Below are 23,893 nucleotides of genomic sequence, written 5' to 3' on the forward strand. Positions count from 1 at the left end.
AGTTACCAACTGTGCCCTTAACTGCTACCCAGGCTCCTTATCATTCCAACAGTTATCACAAATTTGTGAAAATTTTATACACTTGTAGGACAGGAACTCACATGAGTTTTCAAAATTATATGAATCATTGATATCTCAAGTGTAACTAGTGAGTGAGTTAACTAACTTTCAAAAGCCATTCTAAGAAAAATGAGCTCAGCTTATTTTTACCTTCTTTAAAGATTTTTTACTTCATAAAAGATTGATGTTGTTGAATGTCTGCTTATGTTTTGACTGGGTAACTATATTGACAAATCTCCACTTGGAGGATCTAGTAGATAATTAAAATTCACTTCAGTTATATCCAGTGAGACAACAACATATTGCATTAGGCAAATCTGCTGCATAAGACCTCTTTAAAGTATTGAATTACAAAGATGTCAGTTTGAGGAATAAAGTGCACCTGACCCAAACCATGACATTTTCAGTAGCCTCATATACATGTGGAAGTTGTACAATAAATAAGGAAGATCATAGAAGATTTGATCCATTTGAGTTGTGGTGCTGGAGGATAATATTAAAAGTATCACTGACTGCCAAAAGAACAAACAAGTTTGTGTTGAAAGAAGTACAGCCAGAATGCTCCTTAGAATCCAGGATGGCCTGACTTCGTTCTTATACTTCGGACATACTATTAGGCTTGGTTTAGTGGAGGGTTAGAGAAAAAGAGGAAGACACCCAATAAGATGGATTTGCACAGTGACAGTAGCAATGATTGTGAGATTAGTGCAGGATTGGGCAGTATTTTGTTCTGTTGAGCGTAAGGACACTATGAGTCATTACCAACTTGACAGCACCTAACAACAACAATAATAATAGCTAGTGGTTGGTATATGTTGAGTATTATCAAATAATACACTGTGTTTGAGAAGGAAGGTTTAAGACTGGGACTAATGGTCTGGAAGTATCAAGATGCAGCATACCAAGTCATCTTCGGGACTTGAGTTTGTAGAACTTGAGTTGGTGGTTTAAAAAGAAAAGAGGAGGGGCAATCTTTCTTTGTCCGTTATGTAAATGAAGCAGTATTTTCATAGGGAAGCTAGATCAAGTCAGTCATGGAGGTGAAGTGATAATTCCAAGGATAAACTGAAGTTTTTGCGAAATTTGTTGACCCTAGACTTAAATTTCCAAGAGTCACAGAAGGATTCGGGAGGCAAGAGATGGGTAGGAAATTAGGCTGAATTTGACGAGATCATGTACAAAGCTAGAGTCCTAGTGTGGCACTGTAGGATAAGCACTGGATTACTAACCACAAGGTCAGTGATTCAAACTCTCCAGCCACTCCTTAGAAACCCTACATAGGGTTGCTAGGATTTGGAATTGACTTGATGGCACTTAACAACAACAACATGTACAAAGCTATAAGGATCTCGTGATAATCCATGACCCAGGAGGCCTGCAGTCAGCAGTGCCTCACGTAAATAAGATGGAGCTTAGCTGAGAGGAGGATGGGCATCCAGTCATATTTTAGGTTGCTTGCCTTAATGAGAGGTTCACTAGTAGTTCCATCATGTTTAGAATCATAAGTAGAGATAGCAACATTAAAGAATATCCAAGAATATTATAAAAGATAATTCCAAAAGGTTACAAAAAGGGAGACTTTCAAAGAAAGTCTTTCTTTCAAAAAAAGAGGGAATACTTTCAAAGAACAAGAATCTTGATGGTACTGGATTTCTCAATAGCAATATAATGGATATAACCATCATGAATACATACAAGAAACTACATTGTTGTTTTGTGCCTTTGAGTCGATTACAACTCAAAACTGTCCCTTAGGATTTTCTTGGCCATAATCTTTATGGGAGCAAGTTGCGAGATCTTTTCTCCCATGGAGATACTGTTGAATTCAAACTGCCAACCTTTTTGGTTAGCAGCTGAGTGCTTAGCCATTGCACCACTAGGATTCCTTGCAGTTAACTATGGTGTGGTGGTTATGTGCCATACAGTCAGTTCCGACTCATAGTGACCCTGTACAGGGTTTCCGAGGCTGTAAATCTTTACAGAAGAAAGCCTTAACTTTCTCCCACAGAACAGCTGGTAGTTTCCAACTGCTGACCTTTTGGTTAGCAGCCCAATTCTTAACCACTATGCTTACAAACTCGAAATATACTGAGTAGCAACTGACAGAACTTCAGATGTAAACAATTGATACACAGAATTTGAAAGACACCCCTTTCAGCCAACATATCAAGTAGACATGGAAGCAGAAAAATAGAAGTTCTAAATACAATTTGTAAGTTTAATAAATGAAGTATTTAGACCCAAAAGACAATAACAGTATTTTTTAATACAAAAGAAATCTTTACCAAAAAAAAGTATTTATTAGATGATTAATTATCAATATGAAGAGGCTATGTTCTTTGATGATAGTGCAACAACAGCAAAGAATAATAATAATAATTACAAATGAATAACTGTAAAAATCCTTCTTGATTAGCATACCAGAAAACTCATTCCCAAATAGGATTATAACCACAGGCATGAGGTCAGGATTTACAACATATATTTTGGGGGATATAATTTATTATATTAAAAAAAGTAGATATTAAATTATAAATGGAAAATATCTGTAAATGGAACACTACAGGAGTATGGCTAAAGTAAAGATTAGTGAGGAGAGAGAGATGTGCAGGATTTAAAAAGGATTTGTGATCACATGAACCCAGGAGGGATTGGCTCTCACCCTCCACGTTGCACAGGGAGAAATAAGGCAGCAGGCTCTGTAAAATGTCTAGCATTCTGACATTCTATGAATACAGTGTTTAAATAACCTGATTTGGGAGTTACAAGTAAAGGATTTTCTGGTTATTACACATCCATTGACTTTCTGAACTTCTGTTTTGATTCCTTACTTATCTGCATATACCAACTGTATAGTGGTTACGAATCTGGCTGCTAACCTCAAGGTCAGCAGTTCAAAGCTAACAGCTATTCCTCAGGCTTTCTGCTCCCATAAAGATTTACAGCCTTGGAAACCCTATACAGGGTCGCTATGAATCAGAACCGACTCCATATAATCACAACAACAACTTAGATAATGGCAATTGAGCATGCTCATGGGAAAAGGAAGCACTAAAAAGACAGGATGTGTCTGGTGCTTTGTCTGCCAGCCAGATCATGTGTGTCCTGGTCACACATTCTCTCACGGGACTGAAGAGCTCTTCTGAAACACACAATAATTACATAACTGTGATCAGCCAGCACTCACAAGTAGAAAGTAACTTTTGGTAGGAAAATAAATGACAGGCTGATGTAATTTTGCAAAAAGAGGTTATTTCATATTAGAGGTGTCACAGTAAACATAGACTAGCCCAAATAGTGTGTTTGGTTTCTTTTTACCCATACACAATTTACAATTTACTAACTACCTCGGAACCTTTAGGGTGCCATAGATTAGACACTTAGGGGCAATATTTCTTCCTAAGAGGATCTTTCTGAGGGACAGCCAGCACTCCTTTACTATCCCCCCTCACTGTGTTCCCTTCTCTCTCCCTCCAGCTCCCACACACACCCACAGCAGCTATTATACTACAATATACCTGGGCACCTGCTGGCTTCTTTCTGACATGATAACTGCACATTCCAAAATAAAGCAGTGATGAACACAAAGAGCTGGTTGTTCACATCAGTGAGCATGTCTCAGTCTCACAATTACATCCATAACAGCTTTTGTCATGAACTTTGTGCATTAATTAGATTGATCATTCAAATCCACTTTAGTTTGTATCACCTTCAGCTAGCCTAAGTAACTAACTTCTTAATGACTATTTCTATTAGATAAATACATACCCCTAGTATTGTTTTCTTTCTTTCTTTACCATGTACAGTACAGAAACTAAAATACATGGAGAAATATCCGAGAATCCCATCCATTTTCATCATCTTAGATCATAGAAAGTCAGTAGGAATATTGAAAAGGGATAAGGGTGAAGTGTAAGTGTGTAGAAACACCACCATCTTGCACTGTTTGACTTTCTGGGAGTGTCGCCTATATTGTGAAGGTATAACAATGGTATGAACAATACTTGTAGTGCAACTAAGCACCTGAGTTTAAAATAAATGCTTTAAAATAGCTAATTACACTTTATGAAGTCCTGGTGTGGCACTGTAGGATAAGCACTGGACTGCTAACCACAAAGTCAGCATTTCAACCCCACCAACTGCTCCTTGGAAACCATATACAAGGTCGCTATGAGTTGGAATCAGCTCAACAGTCCTTAACAATAATAACAACTACAGAAAAAGAAAACAATTTCTCATGTCCTCAAAAACAGATGATAAGTACTTTAAAGCCTTGTGGATATCTAAAACTGGTTACCTATTTTTAAAATGTTGAACTAGGATTTGAAGCAAGCTCTACAGTTCAAGGAGTCCTGGTGTGGTGCTGTGGGTTAATGGGCTGGACTGCAAAGTCAGTTTGAACCACAACGTTGGTGGTTCAAAGTCACCACTCACTCCTCAGAAACCCAATATAGGGTCGCTATGAGTTGGAACCAACTCGAGGGCACTTAACAACAATAACAATCCAGTTCCAGAACACAAGTCTTAACTGTAAGGCCCCATCATCTCTTAAGTGTAAATTGATAATAAGAACATTGTGGAGTTGGGGAAGAGAATAATGAAGAAAGATTTAGCCTACCATATAGGGGTGGTGGTGGTGTGCTGTCAGTTCTGACTCATAGAAACCCTGCATAGGGTTTCTGAGGCTGTAAATCTTTACAGGAGCAAAAAGCCTCATCTTTCTTCCATGGAACCACTGATAGTTTTGAACTGCTGACCTTGAGATTAGAAGCCCAACTCGTATCCACTACACTACTGCACAGATAAATATACCAGTACAGGTTCAAGAAAAGAAAGACTACTCAACTGCCCATTAAATTATGAGATCTCAATACTCAATAACAATTTAGTAAGTGTTGTTATAAAGATACATTCGGATCATTAAGATCTAAATATAAAAAATAAAAACAAAAAAGTTTCTAGGAATAACCTCAGGTAATTCTATAATCTTGGATGAGGAAAAGCTTTCTAAGCATATTATCAAAAGAATCCATAAAGGAATATGTTAAAACTTGTACATGGCTTAGCAAACAAAGTCTCATAAATAACCCTAAGACCTCACCCTCAAAAAAATCTAACTCTAGATCTCTTAATAGACATGCCTAAAGAATATAAACAAAGGAGTAGGTAAAATATAAAGGGTGATGCTACCATTACTTAAATAGCTATAAAATAGCCACAGAACAGAGATGAGTTCAACCAGGGCAGATTAATCCAATATACAAAGAAGATCATGTTTCTGTAGAGATGCAGACTCCCAACATGAAACCTCAGACCACATGCAGCCATTAACCATAGTAAACATGAAACATGAAGAATTGTCAGAATTGCCAGTAAATTCTACAAAGTTGATATTCAAGCAATCAGTTTCAGTAATTCCCAGAAATAACAATCAAACCAAAAATACTATATGGCTTTATGATTTTTAAAATTGGACCAACACAAAATCGTTAAGAATTTTTTTAAGATATAAGTGATACAACAGACATAGACACCTTTGTATGTAGTTTTTAAAGTATTTATTTAGCCTAAGTGAAACGCCATCAATGAAACTCAAAATTGAAAGCCTAAAGGTCAAGTGAAATCCCTTAGTAAATTTAGCATAGAGATGCTAAAGCAAATGGAAGACATGTGGAGGTCCAGGAGCTGAACAGAAAATATCAAACATCAGCTAGAGAAGATCAAGCCAAATATTGCCACAAAATGTGCAAAGATCTGGAATCAGAAAACCAAAAAGGAAGATCATGCTCAGCATTTCTTAAGCTGGGGGAACTGAAGAAAATATTGAAGCCTTGACTTTTGTTATTGAAAGATTCTCTGGTCAAATTATTGAATAATGCAGAAAGCATCAAGAGAAGATGGAAGGAATACACACAGTCACTGTACCAAAAGGAAATGGCTCATGTTCAAACGTATCAAGAGGTAGCATATGATCAAAAGCCAATGATACTGAAGGAGAAAGCCCAAAGTGCATTGAAGGAATTGGCAAAGAACAAGGCACCAGGAATTGATGTAATAAAATTTAGGTAAATGTTGTCCTTTTGATTTTGAATGATTGACCATACCATGGTGAACATACCTTACTAGTATTGTTTTTTCCCTCACTCCTATATATCTATCTACTGCTTGGCTGAAAATTGAACCATGAGGATGAGTTACTTTCTAGACCTGAAAGTTGGTCACCTAGGGCCATATTCTTGGGTTCTTCCAATCTTTTCCAGACCAGTAATCCCCATCTTTTGTTGTTGTTGTTGTAATTTTGAGCTTTAGTCCATACTTTCTCCCATTCTATCTGGGACCTTGTAATGTGATCCCTTTCAGAGCAGTTGGTGGTGGTAGCCAGGCACCATCTAGTGCTTCTGGTCTCAGAGTTGTAGGGATTGATGTTTACAATGGATCAAAAAGTCCATTGGACTAGTTGATTCCAAGTTTCTTCAATTCCCATCACTCTTGACTCATCATTCTTCTTTCTTCATGGAGAGACCAATAGTTGCACCTTAGGTGGCCACTTATAATCTTTTAAGATCCTAGATGCTATTCACCAAAGTGGGTTGCAGAACATTGTCTTTGTGGACGATATTACGCCAATTGATTATGGTGTCCCTTGAGACTATGGCTCTGGGTACTCAAACTTTTAAACTGATATTCTATGTATCAGTCACAATGATATACTTGTTGGTTAATTTGGAACTGGTATCATAGCCTTACTGAAGGCCCCATGCAAAGTCTCTTTGTTCTCACTGGCATGAGGGTTCTGCCCCAGAACTCTTGACACAAAGGTTGTGCCTCACTCAGTACATGGAGAATTGAGACAGTGACCTTTGATAACTTGGACCCTAGAAAATGTCTACTCTTCTTGTCCCATAACAGGATCAAAGTGGTGGGAGTCTATGAAAAACAATGTAAAATAATCCTAGAATTATCTTTTTAATAGCCCACATCTTCCCTTAACTTGACATCAGGATACCAAGTTGTTTTCATTGAATTAGACAAAATAAGTAGAAAATAGTTCTGAGACCTCTATTTTATGTTGGTGAATCATACTAGAGCCTCTTAAGAAATCCTTTTTGGTTGCTTGGGTACTCACTATGGAAGAAAATTGCCTTGGAAATAATATAGAGAGATTTGTAATTGAGTATTCATAGTGTCGGTGTAGGGGAGAGGGAAAGAGTTCTCAGATGGGTGAAATAAAATTCAGAAGTTCACCCTCTGGCCATGGGGTCTGTGGCACGCAGTATAGAGCTGTAGGTAGGGCTTGTTTGGAAGGGTTCAACTTCACTGGATTCTGAACCCAGAGTCAGCCCCGTAGAGAGTTAGAAAGAGAGCTGTTTAGCAGGGCATGATCATAATCTCGCTGATGCCAGAATCATGAATTAAATGTAGATTCTTTTCTAATATACAAGACAGCGGTGTTCCTAGATAGCTGAGGGAGGAAGGAGGAAGGTGGCAAGCAGTTGCCTGGAGTCAACTCTGACTCAAGGTTGTTGTTGTTGTTGTTAAGTGCCGTCGAGTCGGTTCCGACCCATAGCGACCCTGTACAGGGTTTCCGAGGGTGTAAATCTTTACGGGAGTAGAAAGCCTCATCTTTCTCCCGCGGAGCGGCTGGTAGTTTCAAACCGCTGACCTTAAGGTTCGCAGCCCGATTCGTAACCACTACGTTACCAGAGCTCCCTGACTCAAGGTAGCTCCATATAAATTAGAATTAGAGTATCAGAGGAGAACTGCGTTTTATATAATTGTCAATAGCTGATTGTACAGAAGTAGATCACCAGGCCCTTCTTTTAAGGCACTGCTGCATGGTTTTGAACCTCCAACCTTTCAGTTAGCAACCAAACACATTAACCATTTGCCCCCCTCAGGAACTCCCTAGATAGCTGAAGAAAGGGAATTTTGGCTTAGTTTCCTGCTATTAGACCTTCAGAGTCCTGATGTGGCACTGTGGGTTAATGCGCTGGACTGCAAAGTCAGTTTGAACCACAAGGTCAGCGGTTCAAGCTCATCAGCTACTCCTCAGAAACTCTGTATTGGGTTGTTATTGGTCGGAATCGACTTGGCGGAACTTAACAGCAACAACAACAACAACAAGGCCTTCTTAGGCTGTCACCAAATTGTCAGTAGTGTCATGATTTGATGACATATGACTTTGGCTAGCACTGACTGTGATCTGATCCCCTACATTCTCCCAACAGGCGTAGAAGACATAGTGGCCATAATGATACCTGAGCCGAAAGGGAAGGAGATCGTGAGCCTGCTGGAAAGGAACATCACCGTGACGATGTACATCACCATTGGGACCCGGAACTTACAGAAATATGTGAGCCGCACCTCGGTTGTGTTTGTCTCCATCTCCTTCATTGTCCTGATGATCATTTCCCTCGCATGGCTGGTCTTTTATTATATCCAGAGATTTCGATATGCAAATGCCAGGGACAGGAACCAGGTGAGTAGCTCACATTTTTCAAATATATATTGCAAAAGTAATACATATTATTGTATAAACTTTGCAAATCACAGAAAATGTCAAGCAAGGACACAGTTGTGTGTAATGGCCCTCTACTCAAAACAGCACTTAACAACAACAAACTCAAGATAAACACTGTTAAGATTTTCTGTATCGTTTTGTTAGATCCTTTTTTGGGGGGACTACTATTGTGTAAAATGGAGATGCTTTGTTCTATTATCCAAATGCTCATTCCTTGGACAATTCTTGATTTAAGTTGGCTGATAATAAAGGGATAAATGTGAAGTGGACAAAGATTATGCTTAGTGTTAATTTGATTTGAAAAGAACCAGGATTTACTCCCTGTGAGCAAAAGAGAAAAATTTTAAACTATTTTAAAAAGCAATTAATGAATGAAGAGATAATATATTAATACATACTAGAAAATGCAAATAGTACAAAATGGTATATAACAAAAAGTAATTGCTTTCCCATCTGTCTCTCAGTCTCCCAATTTTTCTGGAATACCTCCTCTTCCTGGGATTTTTTTATGCATTTATAAACACATATCCTTACATGTCCTGGTGTGATAATGTTGACTAAGCACAGTTCAAACCCATCAGTCATTCCTTGGAAACCCTATACAGGGTTGCTATGAGTGGGAACCAACTCGACTGCACTTAACAACAGGCTTACATGAGCTCAAATATCTTTTTAAAACAAGATGTTTGTAGCACACTTAATTCTATATCTTTCTCAATCTTGAAAGTTATCATGCTGGTTATTTCATATCAGTAGTAAAGCAAGCTCATTTCTAATTTCTAATGACCACATAACGTTGCATTGTTATCTGGATATGCCATGTTTATTTTACCAGCCTACACTTGGTGGTCGTATTTCTTTTATAAAAAATGTAACCATGACACTTAGCACATTTTTAGCATTATGTTTTTATATGGATAACATGTGAGTTATACTGTGTTTGCTAACTGCACAACACCCTGTCCTGCTTTCATAAACACACCATGCTGCCAGTTACGTATATGGGTGAGTGTGCTATTTGAGAAAAAATATGGTATATCTGTAAAGTGAATCTAGAAGTTTAATTGCTGGGGCAGGATTATGTGATTTTAAATGATTAGAGATACTGCCAAATTACCTGTTAAAAAAAGTTGACCCCAATTTACATTTTAATCAAAGATAAATGAAAAGTATTGTTCACACATATGCTCATCTAAGAATGCGTTACAAATTTTTGGCTACTTTTCAATTAAGCTGTTTGTCATTTTCTTTGTAAATTCTCTATGGCACTGGTGCTGTATCTTTGAGTTTAGTTCTGACTCAACAACCCTATATAGTGGTTCTGGAGTCCTGGTGTGGTTCTGTGGGTTAATGCGCTGGACTGCAAAGTCAGTTTGAATCATAAGGTCTGTGGTTCAGGCTCACCAGTCACTCCTCAGAAACCCTATACAGAGTCGCTATGGGTGGAACCGACTCAACAATACTCAACAACAACAACAATTACATGTTTATGATAACAAAAATCAGATATAAGGCTAAGGAGCCCTGGTAGTATAGTGAGTTACACTTTGGGCTGCTAACCCCAAGGTCAGCAGCTCGAATCCAGTTGTTCAGAAGGAGAAAAATGAAGCTTTCTGCTTTTGTGAATATTAACAGCCCTGGAAACACTATGTTGTGGTTGTTGTTAAGTACTGTTGAATCAGTTCCGACTCTAGAAGTTCAAACTTACCTACAGTCCAGCACATTATCCTGCAGCGCCACACCAGGATTCTAAACATGTAATAGTGACTGCAATACAGCAGAGCGTATATTTGACAGTTTTTTCATTTTTTCGTTTTTTTGTTTTTAATTCAAGGAGTGCTGGTCACTACACCATCTAGGAAACTGTTAAGATATGATGTTGGGTTCCTGTAGCAATAGAAATGAAGATTTGTTGTTGTTAAATGCTATAAAGTCAGTTCCAACTCAAAATGATCCTGTATAGGGTCTCAGAGCTTGCTCATCTTTGCAGGAGCAGAAAGTCTCATCTTTCTCCTGTGGAGCAGCAAGTGGGCTTGGAGTTCAGTACTTATTCTACAGAGCCACTGCGTTCTCTGTCGTCATATTGCAGAGGAGGAAACTAAGCACAGAAAGGCTAAGTAACTTGTCTAGTGTCATACAGGTGGTTACCAATGGAGTCAGCAATAGAACCAGCACTAGGGCAGCAGAGTTCATGCTCATACCCAGTATGATTACTTATGCTGGCTTATCAGGATTACATTAATTATACTATGCAGTTTGCTTTTTTTAAAATGTTTTATTGTGACTTATGTGATAGTTTACATGGGAGAACGTTAGTTTTACATTCATCCTATCGCATATCATTTCATTGCCATGGTTACAATACCCTCCATGCATCATCAATCAACCAACGGGTATACCCTTATGTATAAATTCATTAGTCAAATATGTGAGTGTATATGTATATGTGAAGCACCAACGCATATACATACAAGTTTCATGTTCTAGATTTTATTAAATGGTGAACATTTCCTCCTGCCATTAAATAATCTTTGAAAACATGATTTTTATTGGCTACAAAGTAGTCGGGTTCCACCCTTTACCAAAAATGAGCAAGTTACTTAATTTCTCTATACTTTAGTTCTCTAAACTAAATGGGAATGTACCTTCCTCTTATGGTTATAGTGAGGACTAAATTAATTCATGTATATTATTTCCTGGTGTGGCACTGTAGATTAATGGGCTGGACTGCAGAGTCAGTTTGAACTGCAAAATTGGGAGTTCAAGCTCACCAGCTGTATCTTGGAAACCCTCTCTACTGGGTCTCTATAAGTCAGAACTGACTTGATGGCACTTAGCAACAACAACAAAATATATACTAATCACTTGTTAAGCTCTCAATGAATGGTATCTATTTTTGCTATTGCTGTTATATAGACTCACTGAAGACTGCTTACAAATCCAATTTTGCCAATTTCATTGAATATTCTGAAACATAAGTGGTTATTTAATACTATTAGACAGAAGTTATGGAAATTGGATATAGAGCAGTTTCTATGGGTTACATATGAAGATACTTTAAGTGTTAAACTCAGCTATTCAAAGTTGCTCACCCAGTTAATCAGAAAATGGCAAATAACAACGGCACTCCAATATTTTTGAGCCTTTAGACAACTCTATGGGTCAGAACTGACTCAATGGCACTTAACAATAACAACAACAATAGACAATTCAGTCCTTAGGCATTTGAGGCAAAGATGAAATTTTGAGCTTGAGCTAATTGAGTGATTATTTCAATCACCATTTCACTTTGTGCAGATAGATATGCCTTCCATGTCTGTCTGTTATTGTTGTTGTTAAATGCCATAGAGTCAGTACTGACTCATAGCAACCCTGTATAGGTTTCTGAGGAGTCGCTAGTGAGCTTGAACTGCCAATCTTGTGGTTCAAAGTGACTTTGCAATCCATCTCATTAACCCACAGCACCACACATATTCAGTGTCATATGTGAGAAATAAATTAGAGAAGTTGATGGTATGGAAGAGTTTCAAGGGGTTTTCATTTTTGATATCCTGCCGCCATATTTGTAGTTGTTGTTAAGTACCGTCAAGTCAGTTCTGACTCGTAGCGACTCTGTATTGAATTTCCAAGGAGTGGATGGTGGGCTTGAGCCACTGACCTTGTGGTTAGCAGACCATTGCTTATCCTACAGTGCCACACCATTGCATTAACTTCCCTGAAATTCCATGATGTTCAAGGTCACTTAGTGAAATGTGATTGTGTTAAAAGATAACATTGTTTCCTGATCAAAATGAACACTCTATTCTAGCACTTTGATGGAAGAAATGAGAGTGTATAATTCTCTTTTCATGGGCAGTACTCTATTCAACAGACAGGGACAGCTGTGCAAGCTATACTTATCATTTATGACAGTTATTGGCAGTTCAAACAGTGACTCTAAGGCCAGAGGTCGGCTCACAGCCTGAAAGGGAATATCAAAACCATTTATTTCATGTTGGTACAGTACCCACTTATTCAATTATATGAAAGGGAGACTGAATTTGAGTTAGCTGGATGAGTTCCTCACGTCTCTGCCTGGCTTATGCTTTATTAAAGGAGAGTCACCAGCATCTTACATGGTCACTACCTCCTTCAGGTCACACTGGGCCTGGAGGAGATCACTTCAGTACTACATATTCTTTACTTTAATCTCACATCTAGGTCTTTTCCATGGTGACATGGAGGTTTGAGTCTACAACTGAAAGTGGAGAGGGAAATTTGGCTGGCATACCATGTTACCTAGGGCAATTATACCAGGATGAATCTAGTACAGGGTAATAGTCACCAGCTATAGCATAGTGGTTATGAATCTGGTTACAAATCGGGCTGTGAACCTAAAGGTCAGCAGTTTGAAACTACCAGCTGCTCCATGGGAGAAAGATGAGGCTTTCTGCTCCCGTAAAGATTTATAGCCTTGGAAACCCTGTGCAGGGTCACTATGAGTTGGAACTGACTCCATGGCACATAACCACCACCACCATGGAGTCCTGGTGTGGTGCTGTGGGCTAATGCACCAGACTGCAAAGCCGTTTAAACTGTAAGGTGGGTGGTTCAAGCTCAACAGCTGCTCTTCGGAAACCCTATACAGAGCCACTATGGGTTGAAACCAACTCGACGGCACTTAACAACAACAATGGAGTCAAATGGGTCTGGGTTCAAATCTCTAACCTAGTGACAAAATCCTGGTGACTTTGGGTGAATTACCTCACCTTCCTACACCTAACTTTCTTCACAGGAAAATAGAGAATGTCAATCTCGTAGGTTTGATGTGAGGATCAAATGAGAAAATATGTGTGATGTACTATTACAGGCTTGCCAATTGGATCACCTTGAATAAATAAAGAAATTCTTGGAAAATAGTTATTACCCTTCTGGGGCGGGGGAAAAAAAAAAAAGCTCACTTCTTGCAAAGCTCACATATTTCTATAGTTAAATGTAGACATAGGTTTTTTAGCTGAGGTAATACAGTTTTCTTCAGAGTTATGGGAATAGAGGGCCATATAAATAGATTACAGAGAAACAACCTGGCTTTCTGTGAGAATAATTGTCCATGCAATACTGATTTTTAATTAACAATAACAATGTATGTGCTCAGTTTAAAAAAATGGACAAACTGAAAGTATATACATTTAGGAGTAAGTTTTCTACCTACCCCAAACTCCCTTTATCAATTTCTCTTCCTCCAGCTCTCCTCAGGGACATTCACTTTTAACACTTCTCTTTGCATACTTCCACAAGTGCCGATACATGGAAAATTTATTTCTCACACTTCATTACATAAACAAGGATATGTAATATAACATAACTTGGATTATCATCCACATGCAACATACATAAAAACAGATAATGGACCACTTGGTGAGTTAGTCGTCAGAATGAGACATGAGTGGTTTCGATGAGACTGGGCTAAGGTAAGAAGGAGTGAGGTTAGGGCAATACTGTAAATCCTATAAAAGGATTCAATGTAGAATAGAAAGGATATATCTTAGTTTATACCTGTTGTACCAAACTAATTATTAATTGTTGTTGTTGTTAAGTGCTGTTGAGTTGGTTCCAACTCATAATATCGAGACCCTGTATAGGGTTTCTGAGGTTTAAATAACCAATCTTGTGGTTTGCAGTCCAGTGCTTATCCTACAGGAATGTCACACCAGGAGTTGCAACCTCAATTTTCCTTTCAGAATTGTTAGACTTTGGTGATACAGCACCTAGTTATCGTTTATGTGTGGAGGAAGGAGGAAATGAAGGATGCTATTAGGTCATTTCCACTCCATTTACTGAGATAAGAAAGTCAGAAGGAGGCGTGGGGTGAAACTGAGGAATCACAAATTGGGTTTGGAAATGTTATATTTTAGAAGCCTGGTGTGATGTTGTAGGATAAGCACAGAACTGTAAGGTCGGTTTGAACTGCACAGTAGGTGGTTCAAACCCAGCAACCATTCTTTGGAAACCCTGTAAATGGTTGTTGTGAGTCAGAACCGACTCAATGGCACTTAACAACAAAACAACAATATTAGATTGACACAGTGTTGGCAACAATAGGCTCAAATGTAACAATAATTGTGAGGACGGTGCAGGACCAGGCAGTGTTTCATTTTATTGTGCAAGGAGTTGCTGAGTAGGAACTGACTTGACAGCATCTAACAACAACAACAACAATTAGATAAAGGAGCCCTGGTAACACTGTGGATCCAACTTTGGACTGACAGGGTTGGCAATTTAAACCCACCAGTAGCACACATGGATAAAGATGAGGTTGTTTATCCTGTAACTATTTACAGTCTTGGAAACCCAACCTTGTATAGGGCCACTATGAGTCAGCATCAACTCAATGGCAGTGGGTTTGGTTTTGGATTAGCTACCCAAAGAGCTCTGGTGGCACAGTGGGTGGTGGTATGTTGGACTGCTAACTGAAAAGCTGTCAGCTGCTCCACACGAGAAAGATGAGCCAGTCTGCTTCCTTAAAGGTGCACAGCCTCGGGAACCTTATGGAGCCATTCTACGATGTCCCATATGGTACCTATGAGTTGGAATCAACTTGACAGAAGTGGGTTTGGTATTAGATATCCAGGTCCCTGGGTGGTACATACTGTTAGCATGTTACTACTAGCCTGGTGCAGCACTGTAAGATAGACCTGGACTGCTAGGTGCTCTGCGGAAACCCTACACAGGGTCTCTATGAGTTGGAACTGACTCGATGGCACTTAACAATGAGGACTAAGGTGAGGTGGCTCAAACCCACCCAAGGGTACTTGGCAAGACAGGTCTGGCAATCTGCTTCCAAAAGATCACAGCCTGGCAGTTTTACTCTGCACGCACAGCATTCACCAACTACCACTAACTACAACAACTAACCTAATGGTTGGTGGTGTGAACTCACCTAGTCCTGGTGTGGCACTATACAATAAACACTAAACTGGTAATTGCAAGCTCAGCAGTTCAAACCCATCAGCCACTCCTTGGAAACCCTACACAGGGTCACTATGAGTGGGAACTGACTCAAAGGCACTTAACAACCATAGCAATAACAATGGCATTGCAGAAGAAAAGACTAAAGATCTGCTTCCATAAATATGAAAGCCAAGGAAACTCTATCGAGTAGCTCTAATCTCAATACATGAAGTTACCGTGAGTCAGAATTGACTCGATGGCAATGAACTTGGCTTTTATTAGATATCCAGACAGAGATGTTGAATAAGTATTTTGGTATGCAAGCCTAGAGCTCAGAAGAAAAGACAGAGTAGAGATAGAAATGTGATGAAAACCTGGCTTTTCCAGTGCACACAGGCAGTCTCATGGAGGGGAAGCGAGGATATTAGTTTGCAGAAGGCCAACCACAGGCTAATGTTCCATTTGGATCCACCCTCCTCTGTTTGGAAATAACTACTTCCTCAGTTTTCTTCTCCACCCATGATGCTTTTCTTTTTTATTGCTCTATTGCCTTTTCTTCCAGTCCAGTCTCCTTTGGGGACTTTGATCTGCCAGGTGCATATGTACCTGAGTCCCAGTGGCTGATTGTTTCAAGCTCTTTCAAGAGCTCAAGAAAGTGTCTGGACTTCTGTTTTCCATTCCTAAACAAACTGTAATCTTTACAAACCTGACCAAGTATCCCATATGGGTTTTGTTGTTGTTGTTGCTAAGTGCTGTTGAGTTGGTTTTGACTCACAGCAACCCTGTATAGGGTTTCTGAGGAGCAGCTAGTAGGTTTGAGGTTCAAACTGACCTTGTGGTCCAATACATTATCCTATAGCACCACACCATATGAGTTAGGAAGAAGTTATTTCAGGACCTCTAGAGATCTATTTTCTTACGGCCACATTCCAATCCAATGGAGTCTTATTTAAAATCAAACCCAGAACACTTGGCTACATCATCAGACATAAATTCAGGCATAAATCTGACTCTCCAGGAAGTTTAATGTAGTCTAGAATACTTTCCCGGCCAGGGGTTAGGCTTGCATATCAAAATACCTACTTGACATCTCTGCTTGGTCATTTAATAGAAACAGAAGAAGAAACCCAAGTCGATTGCCATAAGTTGATTCTGACTCAAGGTGAACCTATGTATTGATAGAAAAGCTACCTGTTAGGGTTTTCTTTGCTTTAATATTTATAGAAGCAGCTCTTCAGACCTTTCTTCTGAAATGTTCTTTACCAACTTTAGGTTACTTGCTGTTTCTGAGTTTATTCCAACTCATGGTCACTCCATGTATACAGAATAAAACTGCTCCCTAGGGTTTTCAAGGCTTTGATCTTTTGGAAGCCAATTAAAAGTAAAGAGGATTTTTACCTAATTCTGATATTGGTGCAAAGTAGAATCAGAGTCTTAGGCAGTGTCATGAGACACCTCTCAGACCAGTCATGAGAACCCATCTTCCCAGAAGGTAGCAGATCAAAAACCAGAATCATAAGACTTAATTTTTTTTTACAAATTTATATATTTTATTGTGGTTGAGAATATGCACAGTAAGACATACACCAACTCATCCCTTTCTGCATGAACAATTTGGTGACACTGAATATGTTTAGTTGTGCAAACATTGTCACCCCAAAATCATAAAAAATTCAGAGGCCAAAGGCACATAACCAAAATTCTATGATGCATTTAAAACTGCTAACTGTTTGATCCCCAAATCATAGTTTTACAACTTATAGGGACATTAGATGTTATCGATTGCAGGGAGAGAAATATTAAGTGATTTTTTTCAGTGGCATGCAACCTGGTTGGTGGTTGTAAGTTTAGAATGTTTCTACCAGTCCAAACTACCTCATGGGGGAAAGCCACCAGTTCCATTTTGGTCATAGTTGTAAAAATGAGATGCTCCTGACAAGTAAGCACAGACTTACTTGTGCTTACTTAGTAATCTATTCCCAAATACAATACCTTGAGTATGGGGTAATCCAGCACAGCTCTGACCATTCTACTCTTTGAATAATGGCCCTTTTTGGCTTTAAAAGCTAAGGTTGATTTTGAAGTCCTTCCTACTACCTAGTTTAATATTCCTCATCTTAGAATCTAAGGAATGCATCTTCATCTACCAGGGCTTGCTTCATGGATGTGTCTTCATTCTAGTCATACCTAAGATGCCTATTATTTAAGGATCACCTTTTGAACTCAATGTGTACTTCCCCACCCCAATAAATTAAGGGTGTCCTCATTTCTCAAATGTAACACTTTGGCTACCTGTCCCTATTTCTTATTCTGCTCAGAAAAACCCTACAGAATGGCAAAGCAAGCCCCGTTAGCAGTGTTCCGATCTCCTGTCTCACTATCTGCCAGGACATTTCAGCTCAGGCACAGGACTAATTCTATAACACTAAAATCACAGGGTTACCAGTGTTGTTGTGTTTAGGTGCCATTGAGTTGGCTCTGACTCATAGCGACCTTATACACAACAGAATGAAGCATTGCTCAGTCCTGTGCCAGTTCCACAATTGTTATGATTGAGCCAATTGCTACTGCCACTGTGCCAATCCATCTCGTTGAGAGTCTTCCTCTTTTGTGCTGACCCTCCACTTTACCAAGCATGGTATCCTTTCCAGGAACTGGTCCTTCATGATAACATGTCCAAAATATGAGAGATGAAGTCTTGCCATCCTGGCTTCTCAGGAGTAGTCTGGCTGTACTTCTTCTATTTGGTGATAGAAATGGTTATAATGACCATGACAATGACATACAGCTGTTAGGGGAAAAAAAGGACAGATATGATATAGATATGATCCGATCAAAAGAGAAAGGGAGAAAGACATGATTCTGATGATACAATTCAGCATCCTAATGTTCTTAGTTTTTGTTGTGCTGTGGTTTTCTGTTTGTATATGTTTTGCCTTTAAAACATTTCTGTTAGTAATACAAAAGTGGAGAGAGAGAAAGTGGTCTATTTTTTTTGCGGTTTCTTACATAGGCTACTAGTTTATGTGTCTTGTGTTGAATGGGGGTCTGAAGTTGCATGCCAAGCTTGTTGACATGTTGTTATTGTTTGTTGCTACTGAGTGGATTCCCATTCATGGAGGTGTTGGCATTTTCTTAGGACTTTATCTTCACTGCTGGTTGTGAACCAATTACCTTGGTAAATATTTTCTTATACAATTGATCAATAAGTCTTATTATCTTTAGCCAAGAAGGCCCTATTCCAGACACTCTTTAGTAGAAAATATGATGTTATGTTGAATTCAGTTAGAGAAAATCCTTAGATACACCCTGGGAAATAAGAATGGATCCCTGCCTTTAAAAAAAAAATCCCACGTAAATGTGTGATCAGTGTGACTTTTGTCTCCAAATCTTCCAGTTAACATCACTGTACTCTGCGTTTCTGAGAACTGCAAAGGAAAGGATGTATTTTGCCATAGACTTTGGGTTCCAGTTCCTAGATTCAGGCTATGTACATGACTCAGTTTGAGCAGCATCCATTTACTTTTTACTGGGTGCTGTTATAAATCCCTAGACAGAAGAGACCAACTATAAAAGCAATAACTTCTTTATTTGGGACATTTCAATAAGAATACTTGTGTTCTTACTTCATTATCTCTGCAATTTGTATTTTGGAAATATCTAATAACACTAGTTTGAATTTTTTCAAAGTCAGGCAGACAATTTTTTTTTTTTAATGCCTCAATATTCTGCATGTGATTTTCATGTCACTTAAAAAGAAATAGAGATGTGCATATGCTGATAAAATTTGACTACATACAAATAAAAACCAGTTGCCCTAGTATTAACTCTGACTCATGGTGACCCCATGTGTGTCAGAATAGAACAACAGCTGATTTTTTAAAGGTAAATTGCCAGGACTTTCTTCCAAAGCCCTTCTTAGTAGACTCGGACCTTCAACCTTTCTATCGACAGCTAAGCATGTTAGCTGTTTGTCCCACCCAAAACTTTCAAATAGACATAAACATTTAAGAAAATTAAAAAAAAAAAAAATTGCCCTATTTTGTTAACCTTCTAGTACACCTACAGAAAAACTACTACAACATGGTCCCATAATCATGTATAGGAGGGAGCTTCAAAAAATAATGTCCTGCACACAGAGTTGACAGGCATGGGCAACTTAGACATTGGCTATCCAAAATGGGGGGAGAGGGAGGCACTACAAAGGCATGAAGTAGCTGGCTTACAAGCTTTCAAGAGGGAGCTTAGTTTCAGAGGGTGCAGGGGAAGGTAGAATCTCCACTGAGTGGTTTCCAACCTGTCTTGATGGGACTGGTGAAAGGAGATGGGGATATGACTCTTGTGGTTCAATAGTGAATAATTGCTGTCAGGACTGATTGTGAATGTTGTAAATGTAAAGGTAGACATTTTGTAACAAAAAGTGGGGAGTGATTGATCATGCAGTCCAGAAGTGGAGGACCCGGGGACCATCAAGGGAGAAGAGCAGAATGCGGGACCCTATCCATAGCAGCAGCAGCACCAGAGTTGGAGGCAGAGATAATGACGTGGAGAGATGGAGCAGCTGGGGACTCTAGACTCAAGGAGAGAGAGGGGTTGTATGCTGGTGGCCAGGGGGTTGGCATACAGGCTATACCCTTTGGTTGTTTGAATGGTATAGAGTCTTCAGTGCTTCAGTGTACATACAAAAAAGAAAAAAAAAACAGAGGAATTGGAAGCAAGTGCTGTTGAATGATGGCACATGGAGGGGATTGTAATCATTGCAATGAAATGAAATACGATAAGATGAATGTGTAGCTAATGCTCTCCCATGTAAACTATTGCGCAATTCACAATAAAAACTTAAAGAAATAAATAAATAACTCACCTCATAGGGCTCAGAATTTAAAAAAAAAAAAAAAGTAATGGAAAAATGCAATTTTTTTCACAAACTTTGAAGTCCCTCATGTATTCTCTTGGTATTGTTGTTGTTGTTGTCAGGTGCCATCGAGTCGGAACCGACTAATAGCAACCCTATGCACAGCAGAATGAAACAATGTCCGATCTCTTGGTATAGCATTGTATTATAATTTGAAAGCACTTAACAACAACAACATATGTACTCCAGACATTTGGAATATCTGTTCTACCCCTGGCAGGGGGGGGCTATTTAATATCTGCAAAAAAATGTATGGCACCACACCATCTTCCTGCAACCCTCTTACTGATCTGGGCTTACTAATCCATTGCGATGACCACACAGAACTTGGAGACAATACTCACAGTTAAGGAGTTTATTAGGAAAGTTAACAGGATCAAAAAATGTTCAGGACGTACTTGCTCTAGTCAGCTACTGATAAATGCACCCAGGAGATACCACTCTACCATAAGCCTCATCCTGAAGGCATTCGGTTCTAACTCCATGGGCAGCAAACCTAGCTCCCCCGCTTAAGTGCCTGGGAACACACCACTATACAAGTACGCTTCCTGCTCAAAGTCACTCAGCTTTACTCGCTCCATGAGCTGAGAATCCCTCTGCTCGGCTCATGCTCTGGTTCTTGGTTCTGTTGCTGCTGCTTCTCTGCCACTCTTCCATTGTCACAGCTTTCTGTCCCTGGGTTGAGGAGGTTCCATGTGTGGGGGTCTTGTGGTCCAAAGGATGTATGCCACTCTGGACTCTTCTTCTCTAATGCTAGTGAGATTCCCCTCTCCTGCTTCTGAGGTAGCTCATTTTAAACACATGTAGAGTTTTCACAACTCCAATGAACTCTGTTAAAAACACAGCTGACTCATGTTGTCCTGCCAGTGTCTTCTCCCACCTACTTCTTACTCAGACTTATCAGGAAAAGAGTTATTTGATGGGCGTTACAAAGACAAGGCAATAAAAAAAACATATTAAATGATTCACTATATCGTAATACCTTCATCACCCACTGACAGAATTCTATCCCTTTACCGTAGAAAGAGGTATATGTATATGGAGTCCTGGTGTGGCTCTGTGGACTAATACATCAGACTGCAAAGTCGTTTGAACTGCAAGGTCGCTGGTTCAAGCTCATCAGCTGCTCTTTGGGTTGCTATGGGTCGGAATCGACTCAATGGCACTTAACAACAACAACAACAATGTATGGGATGAGACTTTACCCAAAGGGTTATATTTGGTATATTTTCCTGGCACAAAGGCACCAGAGATTTTATATTGATTAGGACTTTCTTTTACTCTAGTCTCACAGAGCTGTCCTTCCTCAGATCTATTAATCCTGCAAAGTTGTGAAGCCCATCTTTATTTTCTCCTGAACTTCTTTAACCTTTCCTTTCCCCCAGTGGCCAGAATGTCAGTAATAGGATTTGTCTAACTACTAAGTCTACTGTGAGCCACATCCTTGATACTTTATTATCAGTTTGTTTCACATTTCCTGGATAAACATGACATATATATTACAAATATATAAATATACACATGCATGCGTAAGTGTGTGTGTGTATATATATATATATATGTTGTTACTGAGTGCCATCAAGTTGGCTCCAACTCAAAGCCACTCTGTGTAGGACTTGCAAGGACCAGCTAAATGGATTTGAGCTGCAAATTTAAGTTAGCATGCTTGGCCAGAGTTGAAGTAGTGTTCTAACTAACTTCCCCTCAACACTGCCCCCACTCCCTGACATCTGACTCATGGCAACCCCATCAGAGTAGAGCTGAGCTCCATGACGTTTTCAATGATAAATTTATCAGAAGCAGTCACCAGGCTTTTCTTCCAAGGCACATCTGGATGAACTCAAACCTCCAACCTGTGGTTAACAGCCGACTGTGTTAATCTTTTGCACCAGTCAGAGACTCCAAAATTACCTTATATGCTCATATTTAAGAACTGTTTGCTAAAGAACAATTGCTAACTAATTGTCTTAAATGAAACTAAAATTTGAAAATGTAATTTCTGGTTTCCCTCTTTGAAAAAAGAGTTGGTCTTTTGTGATTATAATCTGTGACCACTGTTTGAAAATAATGTTTAATTACTTAATTATCCTTCTGTTAAGCCTTAGAAAATTGAAACACACACACACACAATTTAAGTGATTGAATGGGACCAAATATTTGTATTCTGTGTTACAAATTAACCACATCTGCAAATATACCTGAATATCTCTAAAATAAAATTTTGGTTACTTTGGATCCAAACTTATTCTTCTAAATACAGTATTCTATGGGTTTCTGCCATTTACTAGCAGTGGCTAGTAGCCCTTTCTCAAAACATTTCAATTCTAGTTCAGACTCCTTCAACTGAGAACCATCCACATATAGTTCAAACTCACTGGTTTTGCAAAGGCCAGGAGCACAACTCTGCTCACCTTACTACATGAATTTACTACATGGATTACTTATAGTTCATCCATAGGTTTTTCTGATAATTGACCACATCTCTCCGTTTCTTTTCCACTTGGAAAAAAAATAAAATGGGAAAAAACAAACCCACAAAAACTCTCGGCTTGTTAAGTGCCATGGAGACAGTACCAACTAGAATGATCCTAGCAGAGGGTTTCCAAGAAGCATGTAGTCGGTTTGAACCACTAACCTTTGTGGTCAGCAGACCAGTGCTTATCCTATAGCACCACACCAGGACTCCACTATTGACTAAAGATTATATTAATTCATTAACTACTTATGGAAGACGCTCTGGTAGCATAGCGGTTACAAATCAGGTTGCTAACCTCACGGTCAGCAGTTCCAAATTCCCAGCTGTTCCATGGGTGAAAGATGAAGCTTTCTGCTCCCGTAAAGATTGGAAACCCTGTACAGGGTTGGAAACCCTGTACAGGGTCGTTATGAGTAGGAAACAACTCCACAACACAAAACAACAACAACTTATGGCATTTCCACTAAATTGTATGCTAGAGAACCATCAGTTGGCAATCATTTAGTTGATTCTGATCATGATGACCTTGTGTGTCACAGTAGAACTGGGATCTATAAGGTTGTCAGTGATTTCTTTTACAGAAGTAGATCACCAGGCTCTGGGTAGATGCGAATCTCTAACCTTTAATTTATCTGTTGAGCATGTTAACTGCTTGCACCACCCAGGAACTAGGACAGGGATTTTCATGTACTTTTCCGCTGCCATTTTTTCCAGAACCCAGAGATGCCCCTGGCACAGAATATGTGATCAAAAAATATTTGTTAAATGACTGAGTGCCGGTTAATGACACCTACTTTATTCTAGGTACTGAGGAAACAATTAGAAGCCCTCAGGGAGCTTATATATATATTCTAAAGGGAAACATAGCAAGGATTGATTAAATAATCATATATGTGTATATATATATATAATTTGTTGTTTTGTTAAGTGCCCTGGAGTTGGTTTTGATTCCTAACAACCCTGTATAGGGTTTCCAAGGAGTGGCTGATGA

At 39.1% G+C, this 23,893-nt stretch overlaps 1 protein-coding gene across 1 annotated transcript in view; it reads left to right on the forward strand.

The window, feature by feature from the left end:
• Positions 1-23,893, forward strand: part of RNF150 (ring finger protein 150) — a 425,483-nt gene that overhangs the window by 234,155 nt on the left and 167,435 nt on the right. The window contains exon 2 of the mRNA XM_006872214.1: positions 8,289-8,539. Coding sequence (XP_006872276.1) covers positions 8,289-8,539 — 251 coding nt within the window. The remainder of the gene's footprint in view (positions 1-8,288; positions 8,540-23,893) is intronic.

Source organism: Chrysochloris asiatica, unplaced genomic scaffold (genome assembly GCF_000296735.1).
Source record: "Chrysochloris asiatica unplaced genomic scaffold, ChrAsi1.0 scaffold00187, whole genome shotgun sequence".
Lineage (NCBI taxonomy): Eukaryota > Metazoa > Chordata > Mammalia > Afrosoricida > Chrysochloridae > Chrysochloris > Chrysochloris asiatica.